At 28.7% G+C, this 15,630-nt stretch overlaps 1 protein-coding gene across 13 annotated transcripts in view; it reads right to left on the bottom strand.

Annotated features, from left to right (window-relative positions):
* LOC145254565 (dual specificity calcium/calmodulin-dependent 3',5'-cyclic nucleotide phosphodiesterase 1A-like) overlaps positions 1–15,630 on the bottom strand; it is a 1,571,136-nt gene that overhangs the window by 327,113 nt on the left and 1,228,393 nt on the right. For 2 of the 13 annotated variants that reach the window (XM_080113152.1, XM_080113157.1), the window contains one exon: positions 8,598–8,672. The exons of the other annotated variants lie outside the window; for them this stretch is intronic. In XM_080113152.1, the coding sequence (XP_079969278.1) occupies positions 8,598–8,672 (75 nt within the window). The remainder of the gene's footprint in view (positions 1–8,597; positions 8,673–15,630) is intronic. 13 annotated transcript variants of the gene reach the window in all.

Below are 15,630 nucleotides of genomic sequence, written 5' to 3'. Positions count from 1 at the left end.
TCTCTCTGACCTGATAACTGGCCCGAAAGGCACTTCCACTTAACAACATACAATGCAGTTCTGGTTTTTTGGAGTCGCCTGCTTGTCCCCGGAACAACGGCCGTAGAAACAACTGATCATGCTTTCTTCGATTGCTGCAAACTCTGCCAGTACTCTTCATATGTCAGTGAGGTGATGGCTTGCATCGATCTCAAGCAACCTTGCCCAATTACCGTATCCAATGTTGTTGACAACGTGGGACAGGGAAAGACATTATGATCCTGGCCATGGCGAGAATGGTGATTTGGATGTCACCTCAAGGTGGCCGGGGGTGTTGTCTTTTTCTAATCAGGATCTGATCGCTTTCTTTAAATACCAACTACAGGTGAAGATCAGATGTGATAGAAGAAGGCTGCATCGTGCGGCATTTGACGGAAGATGGATACATGTAGCAAGTCTGTGTACACGAAAAGGAGCCAAATTTAAATACATGTTCCCTGCCTAGGTGTGGAACACGCAGTTCCGTCAAGTATAATTTTATCCTTAGCCTCTTAGCTAGCTGAGTGAGTGCTTCCTGCCTCTGATTAGGAAGCCTCCAAGATCCTCACCCCCACCTAATTGCAATTTTTTCTTTTCATCCCTCTCTCTAAATTTCACCCATCTTGGAGAGAAAAACATCAATCACTAACCCCCCCCCCCAACTCCCCCCCCCCAAATTTTCTTTTCTCCATTTCATCCCATCTAGAGAGCATCCCCACTTAGAGACTGGCCCGCAGGAGCTCAGGTTCCTTTACAAACCAAAGTGGAACGGGCAGTCTATCAACTAGACGGGGTTGAGAGGGCCCTACTAACGACTACTTGTATTTTTTTTTCCCTCGCCCTCGACACAAATGAATTATTGTATTATCTTTATTGTTATCTTTTTTGTTTTTACATGCTAATAAAAAATGTTTAAAAAATTGGATGCTAAGTAGGACGTCCCCAAGTACGAAAGGGCGAATGTGGTATTATGGTGAAAGAAGATTCTAGCTAAGAGAAACTTTTAGTTCTAGAGTGATAAGGATGACCCACGATCCCCATTGTCTCCCCCCCTTTTTGAGTTGGCCTTGTGTCTAAGTTTTTTGCCTGAATAGAAGATTTAATATCTCAAAATGTAGTATCTGTTCTGCAGATGCTGCACTTAAGATAATTTGTCCCAGTCAATGGAGGGGAAACCCTCTATACTGGGACAATTATTATTTTTGGTCCCAACCAGAGTGCCCCTTTTGCCTTTTCTTCGGGGAGCTGGTTTAACCCCACATTAAAAACGACCTTGTGTCACATTTTGCTTTGGTGGGAAAGCAAATAAATACTAACAGAAAAGAGGGTTGCCTTTTTTCTGTTGTTCTTGGCCTTCGGGCCGGGATTGTTATCTTTCTTGTATATTTTGATATAAATAAAAAATGTTTTAAATTGGGTTTAAGTAGGAACACCTCCCTCTCTCCCACCACACACACATAAATACATATTTAAAAGGGTAACTATGATAAAAGATGCTGGCCGAGAGAGAATCTTTTAAAATTTCAAATAGAGACGAGATGGATCAACCAACCTCACCATCCCCCCCCTCCTTTTGGAGTTGGCCCTGTGCCTAAATTTTTTGTTCATTTTCCCAATTGTATTTTTTTTATCTGTGAATAAAAAGATTTAATATCTCAAAGTGTAGTATCTGTTCTGCAATTGTATACTCATGTATCTTGTGGACGTTAGGCCAAGCAGTTTGAAAGATGTGCTCTCAGACAGGGAGTCACTGGCCATTGCTATAGGTGGCAGAGAAGGTTTCTTGTAATTATTGAAGGAAACCAGTTTAGTCTTGGCAGCATTGAATGTGACCATCCATTTTTGTCCACATTCCACTACAGATTGGAGGTTATTCTCTAGTGTTTTTGCCATTTCTTTAGATATGTATTCATATGTTTTCCTGTCATGCCTGTTATAGAGTGTGGTGTTATAGGCAGTTTTGTCGGGGAGGTCATTAATAAATATTAGGAACGATAGAGATCCAAGGATAGACCCCTGAGGCACTCCCGCATTTATATCACAGTTTAGATGTACGACCATCGAGGACAACCTGGATTTTTCTCTTATCTAAGAAGGATTTAATTATGCTAAGTATTCTACCAGTGATACCGTATGATTAAATTTTCCTGAGGAGACCCTCATGCCATACCCTGTCAAAAGCTTTAGATATATCTAGATCTACCGCTCTGCCCTTCTCCACTTTGTCCAGTGAATGGTATATACGTTCAGAGATTACAGTGAGAATGTCTGCTGTGGAACGGGCTTGTCTAAATCCATATTGTTTGTCAGTCAGAAGTTTAGCATCTGTAAGGTGACGAACTAGAGCATGGTTAATTATGGTCTCAAATATTTTGGCGAAAAGTGGGAGGAGGCTAATGGGACGATAATTTGATGGGTCAGTTCTTTCGCTAGAATTCTTGAATACTGGTACCCCAGAAGCAGTTTTCCAACAGTCTGGGAAGGATGATTCATTAAGGCATTTGTTTTAGAGTTTGGAGAGAGCTGGAGCTACTTCGGCTGAGCACTTTTTTAATAGCACAGCTAGGATGAGATCAGGTCCACATGCTTTTGAAGTGTCAAGGTTTTTCATGATAGCATGTACTTGAGCAGGGCTGATTTGTAGATCGTCTAGCGTGGCGTCTGTCCGCAAAGGAAAGTCAGGCAGGGTGTGGTTGGAAGGGTCCAGTGTGGAGTTTGAGGCAAACCGGCTGGCAAGCATATTAGCCTTGTCGGTTGCTGAGGAGACAACCTCGTGATTGTTGGTTAGTGGAGGAATTGTTGATTGCCCTTTATTTACTACACTGTTGTAGATTTTCCAGAAGTCACGAGTTCCTAATTTTTGTGCTTTGATGCGTTTTTTAGTGGTTTCAGTAAATTCTCTCTTAGCTGTCGCTATTTCTTTCTTAACGTTATTTCTAGCTTCTATATACTTATGTCTGTTTGAACTGGACTTATGTCGGTTAAATCTGCGGTATGCATGCTGCCTTTGAGCAATGGCAGTTGCGCAAGTAGAAATAAACCATTGGGGAGAGTGGGGCTTGCTATAAAATTTCCGCATGGGAACATGTGCTTCAATTGCTGTTTTGAACCATTCAGTGGTCTCACTTGCGCACTGCTCAGCAGGAAGAGAAAAAATATTTCCCCATGGGGCATCTCTGATAAGATCTCTGATGGCTTCCCAGTCAGCCTTTTTATAATATTTCGTTGTTTTGAGCACTGACTCTTCAGTTTTGGGACTAGAGTTTAGGGCGATTTTGACCATTATCACTGCATGATCAGCGTTCCCAAGTGGGCTGTCAGCATTTGTGTTACACTACTTGGTAACTGTGGTCAGAAACAGATCTAGAAGTGATGCGTGTTGTTCTTGCTGGTCAGGGAAACAGGTTGGAAGCGTAACCATTTGTGATAGGGAGTGAGATATAGTGAAGCTATGTGTTGTGCTGCCCGCTGCATCTGTGTGAGTAAGGTAATTTGTCTCGGTCAATGGAGGGGAAACCCTCGATACTGGGACAATTATTATTATTGGTCCCAACCAGAGTATCAGAGTGCCCCTTTTGCCTTTTTTATTTTTTTTGGGGGGGAGCTAGTTTAACCCCACATTAAAAACGACCTTGCGTCACATTTTGCTTTGATGGGAAAGCAAATAAATACTAATAGAAAAGAGGGTTTTTAATATGAATATCAATACACACACAAGAAAAACGAATTTATAAGAGTATATATATATATAGATATATATATATATATAACATAGAGAGAGACAGAGAGAGAGAGAGATTGGGGGAGATTTGAAAACAGCGAGAGTGTTCATAAACTGAATAAATGATAAGGTGATAAATATATAATAAAAATAATTATAAATATAATAAATAAAATATGAATATATAATAAAAATAATTATAAATATAATAAATAAAATATGAATATATAATAAAATAATTATAAATATAATAAATAAAATATAAATATATAATAAAAATAATTATAAATATAATAAATATAATAAATAAAATATGAATATATAATAAAATAATTATAAATATAATAAATATAATAAATAAAATATAAATATATAATAAAAATAATTATAAATATAATAAATATAATAAATAAAATATGAATATATAATAAAAATAATTATAAATATAATAAATAAAATATGAATATATAATAAAAATAATTATATATAATAAATAAAATATAAATATATAATAAAAATAATTATATATATAATAAATAAAATATAAATATATAATAAAAATAATTATATATATAATAAATAAAATATAAATATATAATAAAAATAATTATAAATATAATAAATAAAATATAAATATATAATAAAAATGATTATATATAATAAAATATAAATATATAATAAAAGTAATTATAAATATAATAAATAAAATATAAATATATAATAAAAATATTATATATATAATAAATAAAATATAAATATATAATTAAAATAATTAAATAAAATATAAATATATAATTAAAATAATTATAAATATAATAAATAAAATATAAATATATAATAAAAATAATTATAAATATAATAAATAAAATATAAATATATAATAAAAATAATTATAAATATAATAAAATATAAATATATAATAATAATAAAAATAATAATCTGACTGTGCCCCCCCCCCCCCCCGCCAATACTAGTTGGTGCCAAACAAAATGAAGGAATGGTAGGATGAAAGAACAAAGGTGGAAGAGAGAGTGTCATCCAAACCTCCACAACATGTACTGAAATTCTGAGGAGGTTTGTTGTCACTCGAATTCGAGAGACAGTCAATGGCTGTTATCATTTGTCATAGAAGCAATTCAGTTTTTACCATACAATATCTTAATAAATACAATAATAATAATATACAATACAACACTGAAAATGTTTTATAAAAAAATAATCAGAAACAACAATCTTCAAAAACTGAACACAAGTAAAAAAAAAAAAAAAAAACGAAAAAAATAAATACTTTTACGGCCGTGCAGTTTTAAATAATTCAATTCTTGGCTAAAACATTAAATGGTTTTCTAAACAAAACAAGAAAACAATATACAAGGGAAAGTAAAAACAAATAAGTTTGATTTTCTGAAAGAAATTGACTACTTTTTTACAACACAGTCATATCATTTTCAATTAGTATCGTTCAATACAGATCTCACTTATCCTAAAATCTTGTTTAGAAACTAATTAAAAATCTGTATTCCAAATGATCGCCATAGAGGCAAGTGGAGTAATTGGTCTCGACATGCAAGACTTCCTTAACTCTGATTTGGTCTATCAATATCACTGCACCCTGGAGATCATCGTGAGTTCTCTTAGCTATATGAGTGCCTCTCCGTCGCTATTATTTGAGGGAATGATCCTGGGCTGCTCTCAGTCTGCCAAGCCAGCAACATATCAAATCAAAGCTATTTAAACTTAAAACTGAAACAGATTATTTAGGATTGAGTAGAAACAAAAGTAAATATTTATAGTAACATTTTACGTGTACAACATTGATTTTTTTTGTAAAAAGATATTCTATTAAAAAAAAAATACTTACAGAAACAGGTAGATAATATTTAAGGGATTAAAAATTGTGTTTGTTTAGTTGTCAGGCAAAGTTAGTAAACGTTCAATTCAAATGGTCTCATATTACCCGATTTTTTGTTTGGTTCATAATTATCCTTTGAATATATCAAGCACATTTTCGTAGATTTTAGATTGATTATTGTCAAATAATCACTAGAGAATATGGATAATCAGCAGAAACAAAGAACAGCAATATTTTTACATGTTTTTAAATTTAAAGAAATGATAAATTTTGAAATTTCAATTCAACTATTTTGCGTTTTTCTTTGTTGTGAGGAAAATAAAATGAATATCCACAGTTCAAATTAAAAAGCAAAAGTCAGAATAATAACATTGGATTGCATCATTGTTTGAAAAAAAAAAAAAAGAAAACTGAAAGGAAGGATACACAACTTTGAATGATAAAGAAAATCATACGAAAATAAATGGCTAAATGCTTCATAGTTGAATCTATTTATTTATTTTTTTTTTAGCAATTTTACTTCTTTTTATATGCATGTAATATACATGTAAAAGTATACTCTGTCTTCATCAGCCGCTATATAGCAGTTGGCAAGAACAACGTTTCACACATTGTATGTTGAAAATTCAATACTAAGAATCTCTGCAAAGTAAGATGCCTTTTTAGAAAAACGAAGTGATTCTCTGGAGAATTGGAGTGATTTCTTGTAAAGAAAGGCATTTTATACAAATCATAAACGGTTCAACTCCAGATGAGTGTAGAGGGTAATGTATAACCCATCAGACTGATAGTGTGCGTGAACAACTTGGACTTGTGCCCGATATACAATGTATGATCACATCAGAAAATTAACATATGGTAAAAGTTAAGCATTTATAAGGTACACTGGTATGAACAAGATAATTTCTCTATAAGAGGATGTAAACGGAATATTCAAGATAACATTGCTGAACGTCTATTCCCTAGAGAAATTCTAAGCAATCCAAGAATTGAATGATTCAACCATAAAACGTGTGCATATCTCATGATTACAAAACACAATACTCGTTTTAATTCAAATGGTATCAACGACTCAAAATAAATGTGTTTCGATAAGATACTGTGACATAATGGACTTACAAAGCAAATGAGGATCCTTTGGACATATAAAACATCATCTTTACAAGTATTTACAAATGAACAGTCGCAACTTACTAACACATTTGGCATAATATTAAAATTGTTTGCTAATAGGTCGGGAGACTAGGGTCCAATCCCCAGTTGAGTCATACTAAAAACTTTTAAAAATGGAACTCGATGCTCTCCTGTTAAATACTCAGCTGTAGAAGGTGAGGATCAAGAGTAAGTGGAGCAATCCTGGGAAAGGAGTGGCATTCTCTCCTACAACTTGTGTCTAGTTAATGAAAAAGAGGGAGCCTTCGCGTCGCCCTTAACTATGATCGATTATTTGACTTACTTTTAGTCCAAATTAAATATTCTAGACAAATTACAAATTTTAAAAGATGATAAAATGTAATAAAATGCAATAACATTTTTCACCAAAATGTACTCTGAGCTTCATAATTATGAAATGTGTTTGAATTAAAATATATATTTGCATAATCAACAGCAACATTAATCATCGATCATCAGGAAGTGGATTATACGACGGATTGCACCACTTTCACTCGAATGTTGGCAACTTGGCAAATGGTTCTGTTTCCAATTATATAAAGAATATGAGAAACCAACGGATGAATTTACTTTTCTCAACGATTAATTTGCCTCTTGGTAAAACAACAGTATTGGTAAAACAACAGTATTGGTAAAACAATGTCGGAGAAAATATTGCAAAAATGGAAGTAGAATCATTTCATTGTTTCTTTATTAATCAAAATAAAAGCAAAAAATGAAATTTTACTGAATTTAGCAACTATGAAAAAGCAAATCTAGGATGTTTTTGGATGTGCGAAACAGATTATAATGTCGATTGGATTCATATGTAGGTGTACTGCAAAAAGCGTTTTCAATATTAACGAAAGCAGGTGGGGTTAGGGTTCTTTCTGTATATTTATTACTTGCAGAAGAATAGTGAAAAGGCAACAGTGCTCAGCTACTTCTGAACATCTGGAGTGGAGAAGTTTGTGTGCACTTGGAGCAACACTTTGGGCCCTCAATTTAATTTTTGTCATTTTACTCGATTTTCAAATTAAATGACAAACGCTTCCTAACTTTCACTTACATTCTGTCTGTATTCCTGGAATACAATAAACTGCTATTTGAACTTTTTAACCTTAATATTTATGAAACGACTATTGCTACATTACATGGACTAAAAATGACAGAAAGTTCTGGGGATCTGCTTGTATGTGAGGTCTGTATTCATGACGTATCTTTCAAGGTTCAATTAATCTACTTTCCCCGGCAATGCTGATACACAGTAATAAATAAAACACCAAAGCTATAGTCATTAATCTGGCTTAAACTAAAACTCTGTCAAACTTTCACTTCTTTTATATTAAAAAATGATACAGTCTCACTCATAATTTTCTCTCCTCTATCATTTTTATCATTGCATACTGTCTTTAAGAGCAGGTAGTTATCCTCACATGCAGATTACGGATGCCCACAAAAAAGACAACATGAAGCTTTTCTTACAAATAGTGACTCAGCAGACAAGACACGATGGGATGAAATATGTGAGAATATCTATCATCACATTTTGAAACTCGTTATGATGTTAAATTTAAAACTTATATTCCTTATAAAATGTATGAATTCATTGAATAAATGCTGAAAATATCGTTAAAATTGAATAATTATTTTATGTTTTAGTGATTAAAAATATGTAACATATTAGTTGGTTTAGAAAAACGTCGTTTCATAGATTGAGAGGGGGGGAGGTGACTTCCCAGTGTTAACACTGGTGCATAGAAGGAAAGAAGGTAAAGTGAAGGAGGATGCTTGTTTTTGGAGGTGAAGTTCAGAAGAAAACTTGTGGTTCAAATTTGCAAAATGTTACATTACATTCTTTTCCTGTGTGGTATAGGGCTGTCCTCATATAAGTCCAGTATTTGAGGTCGACGGCTAATCCTTTCAAAGCTAGATAGAAAGATTATAATAGACAACTGCTATAGAGAAGTGACAATTGAGAAATGAAAATTTCAAAGCATTAAAATAATTACAAAGAAGATAAAACGAAAGTCTCAGTTGAATTCTTCAGAATTAAAAATTACATGAATAGTGTAAAGTTACATTAGTAGATATCACCAAAATATTGATGTGCAGAGCAAAAGGAATTTATTTCCTATTATTCTTTTGAGAATGTGTGAAAAGAAGTGGTGGAGTGGCCATGTTGACTTGTTAAACAATATTTTACTTTTCTATTTCAAACAATAAAGTCCTTATGGTTTAAATTTAAAATGTAATTCAAGAAGAAGTAATAAAACGATAAAAGAAAGAATTATTGGAATGAGACAGAATATGTTGCAATATACTTTATATATTGGAAATATATAAAATCATGAAAACGCATATTCATCTGTATCCACTAAAATTGAATTGACCTACATTTCAAACAGAAAAACAGTTTCATCGCAAAAAAAGGAAATGAGTTTTGGGCTTCCAAAATCTACTATAAAAAGAGATTATCAACAAATAACATTTATTGTTATTAGAGAGATAACCATTACAAACTTGACAAAAAAGGTCATTGAACTATCATTGATGTCTTGAACTATCACAAAAAGGCTCAAAGAAAATAGAAATATAGCAAGACTATGTCAAACAACATTCTTGTTATCAAAGAATATCATGGAAAGAATTGGCAGCAGAATAATTTACACTACAAAATTTTGCATTTTTAGTGAAATTTTCTGTGAAAATCAGATGAAAAGTGTTTGCAATAATGTGCAAAAACAATACGAAAATAATGAGCTTTATTGACTGATGAACTAATTTAATGTGACAAGAATATCAATCAAAATGAATAGATTAATATCGTTTAGGACAAGTTGTAAACCAAACCAAATTATAACACGCCTAATCACGTTGCTAAACTAACAACTTTTTGAAAACTCAGTACAAGTGGTGCAGTGAAATCCTTTTAGTTACTTTATATTAGAAAAGAGATAAGATTTTATTTCTAAGGTAGATAACTCGTATTATATTCAAAGCAAAAAAGTTATCCCTCTTTCTGATTGATATTTTTAGGTGGGTATCTAAACGTGTTTTTATTATCAATCGGCTCATTTGGACTAAAATAAAAATAAATAAATTGAAGCAAGTTATTACAGTGCCAATAAGAATTATTGGAATGAAACAGAATATCTTGCAATATACTTTATATATTGGAAATATATAAAATCATGAAAACGCATAACATGGTACAGCGATAACCAATGAAAATCTATTTAAGTTTAATCTCACAAGGTAATTTTATATGTTAGCGAAAAAAATAAAATAAAAGATGTCAACTAATCTGTGTTCTGATGAAGAAACACTGTGAGACAAAATTAAGAAAGAATGGGAAAACATTTCCATAGAAGAATGTTACAAACTTTTTTTACTTCTATATTATTTTTTGTGTGTGTGCCAATAGCAACTTGCTAATATATATATATATATATATATATATATATATATATATACATACATACATGTGTGTGCGTATGCGTGGGTGCGTGCATATGTACGCGTGTGTATATATACTACACTTCAACAGACTCGTTGCATTAATACCACTATATTATGATTATTTCTTTCATTTTGATTTCAGTGGACAATTCATTGAGATATTTTTCTAATATAACTCTAAGTAATAATTCTCTTTACTATGTATCTTTATAGGTCATTTTCATGAAAAATTAAAACCTATAATTGTCAACCTATAACTTTAGTTATGTCAGCTCTATTTTCACAAGCTTTTTACCATAGCAATATGTTTCTGATTGCTTTCAAGTACTTGGCAATTAAATGTCTTACATTTGTTAAAGGTTCCAACTACGACATTCAAATAAAGCAATATAGCATGATTTGTTTGATGGCAATTCCACTCCATACACGGTTGAAAACTAACAAAATCATTTTTTTGCAAACGTAATAGTAAGTATTTAAAAGGTAGACTCTTCATTTCAAATGAAAATAGTCACTAATTCATTCATATTACTTCTGTGTAATAATGATATAAATAATGAAAATAATTGCTATAACCCTCTTTAATTTACTTTGAAATCTATGAGAATACTTAGTCTCTTTTTAGCCTACGATAAATAATAATGAAAATAATAATAAGAAGAAGAAAAAGAAAAAGAAGAAGAAGAATATAGAAATAATAACATTGTAATTATTTAACTGCAAAGAAACAGTTGACGGCACATATTTCGTCATACGCTAATGCTCACTGATGTTGTCTATGGCCTTTGGGTAGCTTTTTAATACATCCCCCCCCCCGCGGAAAAAGTCAGTTGGTTTGGATCTTGTCAAAAACGCCGACTTCAAGAATGATAATAATGATTTCATTCCTTGAAGATAATATGAGAAAATCATTCAGAGACACGTATGATCACTAGATGAGTGTGATTGACACTATGCAATGTTGTATTAATATGCAATGTTGTATTAATATGCAATGTTGTATATATATACAATGTTGTATCAATATGCAATGTTGTATATATATATACAATGTTGTATTAATATGCAATGTTGTATATATATACAATGTTGTATTAAAATGCAATGTTGTATATATATACAATGTTGTATTAATATACAATGTTGTATTAATATGCCATGTTGTATTAATATACAATGTTGTATTAATATGCCATGTTGTATTAATATGCAATGTTGTATATATGTACAATGTTGTATTAATATGCAATGTTGTATATATATACAATGTTGTATTAATATGCAATGTTGTATTAATATACAATGTTGTATTAATATGCAATGTTGTATATATACAATGTTGTATTAATATGCAATGTTGTATTAATATGCAATGTTGTATATATATACAATGTTGTATTAATATGCAATGTTGTATTAATATGCAATGTTGTATTAATATGCAATGTTGTATATATATACAATGTTGTATTAATATGCAATGTTGTATATATATACAATGTTGTATTAAAATGCAATGTTGTATATATATACAATGTTGTATTAATATGCAATGTTGTATTAATATACAATGTTGTATTAATACGCCATGTTGTATTAATATGCAATGTTGTATATATGTACAATGTTGTATTCATATGCAATGTTGTATATATATACAATGTTGTATTAATATGCAATGTTGTATTAATATGCAATGTTGTATTAATATGCAATGTTGTATTAATATACAATGTTGTATTAATATGCAATGTTGTATTAATATGCAATGTTGTATATATATACAATGTTGTATTAATATGCAATGTTGTATTAATATGCAATGTTGTATATATATATATACAATGTTGTATTAATATGCAATGTTGTATATATATACAATGTTGTATTAAAATGCAATGTTGTATATATATACAATGTTGTATTAATATGCAATGTTGTATTAATATACAATGTTGTATTAATATGCCATGTTGTATTAATATGCAATGTTGTATATATGTACAATGTTGTATTAATATGCAATGTTGTATATATATACAATGTTGTATTAATATGCAATGTTGTATTAATATGCAATGTTGTATTAATATGCAATGTTGTATTAATATACAATGTTGTATTAATATGCAATGTTGTATTAATATGCAATGTTGTATTAATATGCAATGTTGTATATATATACAATGTTGTATTAATATGCAATGTTGTATTAATATGCAATGTTGTATTAATATACAAGGTTGTATTAATATGCAATGTTGTATTAATATGCAATGTTGTATTAATATGCAATGTTGTATTAATATGCAGTGTTGTATTAATATGCCATGTTGTATTAATATACAATGTTGTATTAATATGCCATGTTGTATTAATATGCAATGTTGTATATATGTACAATGTTGTATTAATATGCAATGTTGTATATATATACAATGTTGTATTAATATGCAATGTTGTATTAATATACAATGTTGTATTAATATGCAATGTTGTATATATACAATGTTGTATTAATATGCAATGTTGTATTAATATGCAATGTTGTATATATATACAATGTTGTATTAATATGCAATGTTGTATTAATATGCAATGTTGTATTAATATGCAATGTTGTATATATATACAATGTTGTATTAATATGCAATGTTGTATATATATACAATGTTGTATTAAAATGCAATGTTGTATATATATACAATGTTGTATTAATATGCAATGTTGTATTAATATACAATGTTGTATTAATACGCCATGTTGTATTAATATGCAATGTTGTATATATGTACAATGTTGTATTAATATGCAATGTTGTATATATATACAATGTTGTATTAATATGCAATGTTGTATTAATATGCAATGTTGTATTAATATGCAATGTTGTATTAATATACAATGTTGTATTAATATGCAATGTTGTATTAATATGCAATGTTGTATATATATACAATGTTGTATTAATATGCAATGTTGTATTAATATGCAATGTTGTATATATATATATACAATGTTGTATTAATATGCAATGTTGTATATATATACAATGTTGTATTAAAATGCAATGTTGTATATATATACAATGTTGTATTAATATGCAATGTTGTATTAATATACAATGTTGTATTAATATGCCATGTTGTATTAATATGCAATGTTGTATATATGTACAATGTTGTATTAATATGCAATGTTGTATATATATACAATGTTGTATTAATATGCAATGTTGTATTAATATGCAATGTTGTATTAATATGCAATGTTGTATTAATATACAATGTTGTATTAATATGCAATGTTGTATTAATATGCAATGTTGTATTAATATGCAATGTTGTATATATATACAATGTTGTATTAATATGCAATGTTGTATTAATATGCAATGTTGTATTAATATACAAGGTTGTATTAATATGCAATGTTGTATTAATATGCAATGTTGTATTAATATGCAATGTTGTATTAATATGCAGTGTTGTATTAATATGCAATGTTGTATATATATACAATGTTGTATTAATATACAATGTTGTATTAATATGCAATGTTGTATATATATACAATGTTGTATTAATATGCAATGTTGTATTAATATGCAATGTTGTATTAATATGCAATGTTGTATATATATACAATGTTGTATTAATATGCAATGTTGTATTAATATGCAATGTTGTATATATATACAATGTTGTATTAATGTGCAATGTTGTATATATATATACAATGTTGTATTAATATACAATGTTGTATTAATATGCAATGTTGTATATATATACAATGTTGTATTAATATGCAATGTTGTATTAATATGCAATGTTGTATATATATATACAATGTTGTATTAATATGCAATGTTGTATTAATATACAATGTTGTATTAATATGCAATGTTGTATATATATACAATGTTGTATTACTATGCAATGTTGTATATATATACAATGTTGTATTAATATGCAATGTTGTATTAATATAAAATGTTTTATTATTATGCAATGTTGTATATATATACAATGTTGTATTAATATGCAATGTTGTATATGTATACAATGTTGTATTAATATGCAATGTTGTATTAATATACAATGTTGTATTAATATACAATGTTGTATTAATATGCAATGTTGTATTAATATACAATGTTGTATTAATATGCAATGTTGTATATATATACAATGTTGTATTACTATGCAATGTTGTATATATATACAATGTTGTATTAATATGCAATGTTGTATTAATATACAATGTTGTATTAATATGCAATGTTGTATATATATACAATGTTGTATTAATATGCAATGTTGTATTAATATGCAATGTTGTATATATATACAATGTTGTATTAATATACAATGTTCTATTAATATACAATGTTCTATTAATATGCAATGTTGTATTAATATACAATGTTGTATATATATACAACGTTGTATTAATATGCAATGTTGTATTAATATACAATGTTGTATTAATATGCAATATTGTATTAATATACAATGTTGTATTAATATGCAATGTTGTAAAAATATACAACGTTGTATTAGTATGCAATGTTGTATTAATATACAATGTTGTATTAATATGCAATGTTGTATTAATATGCGATGTTGTATTAATATACAATATTTTATTAATATACAATGTTGTATTAACATGCAATGTTGTATTAATATACAATGTTGTATTAATATGAAATGTTGTATTAATATACAATGTTGTATTAATATACAATGTTGTACTAATATGGAATGTTGTATTAATATACAATGTTGTATTAATATACAATGTTGTATTAATATGCAATGTTGTATGAATATACAATGTTGTATTAATATGCAATGTTGTATTAATATAAAATGCTGTATTTATATACAATGTTGTATTATTATGCAATGTTGTATTAATATAAAGTGTTGTATTAATATAAAATGTTGCATATATATGCAATGTTGTATTAATATACAATGTTGTATTAATATACAATGTTGTATTGATATACAATTTTGTATTAAAATACAATGTTGTATTAATATGGAATGTTGTATTAATATACAATGTTGTATTAATATACAATGTTGTATTAATATACAATGTTGTATTAATATACAATGTTGTATCAATATACAATGTTGTATTAATATGCAATGTTGTATTAATATGCAATGTTGTATTAATATACAATGTTGTATTAATATAAAATGTTGCATATATATGCTATGTTGTATTAATATACAATGTTGTATTAATATGCAATGTTGTATTAATATACAATGTTGTATTAATATACAATGTTGTATTAATATACAATGTTGTATTAATATAAAATGTTGTATTAATATAAAATGTTGTATTAATATACAATATTGTATAAATAATAAATGTTGTATTAATATACAATGTTGTATTA

Source organism: Euprymna scolopes, chromosome 30 (genome assembly GCF_053919585.1).
Source record: "Euprymna scolopes isolate OS-2025 chromosome 30, ASM5391958v1, whole genome shotgun sequence".
Taxonomy (NCBI): Eukaryota; Metazoa; Mollusca; class Cephalopoda; order Sepiida; family Sepiolidae; genus Euprymna; species Euprymna scolopes.
The sequence above is the reverse complement of the archived record's forward strand: the minus strand, read 5'-3'. Positions and strand labels throughout refer to the sequence as shown.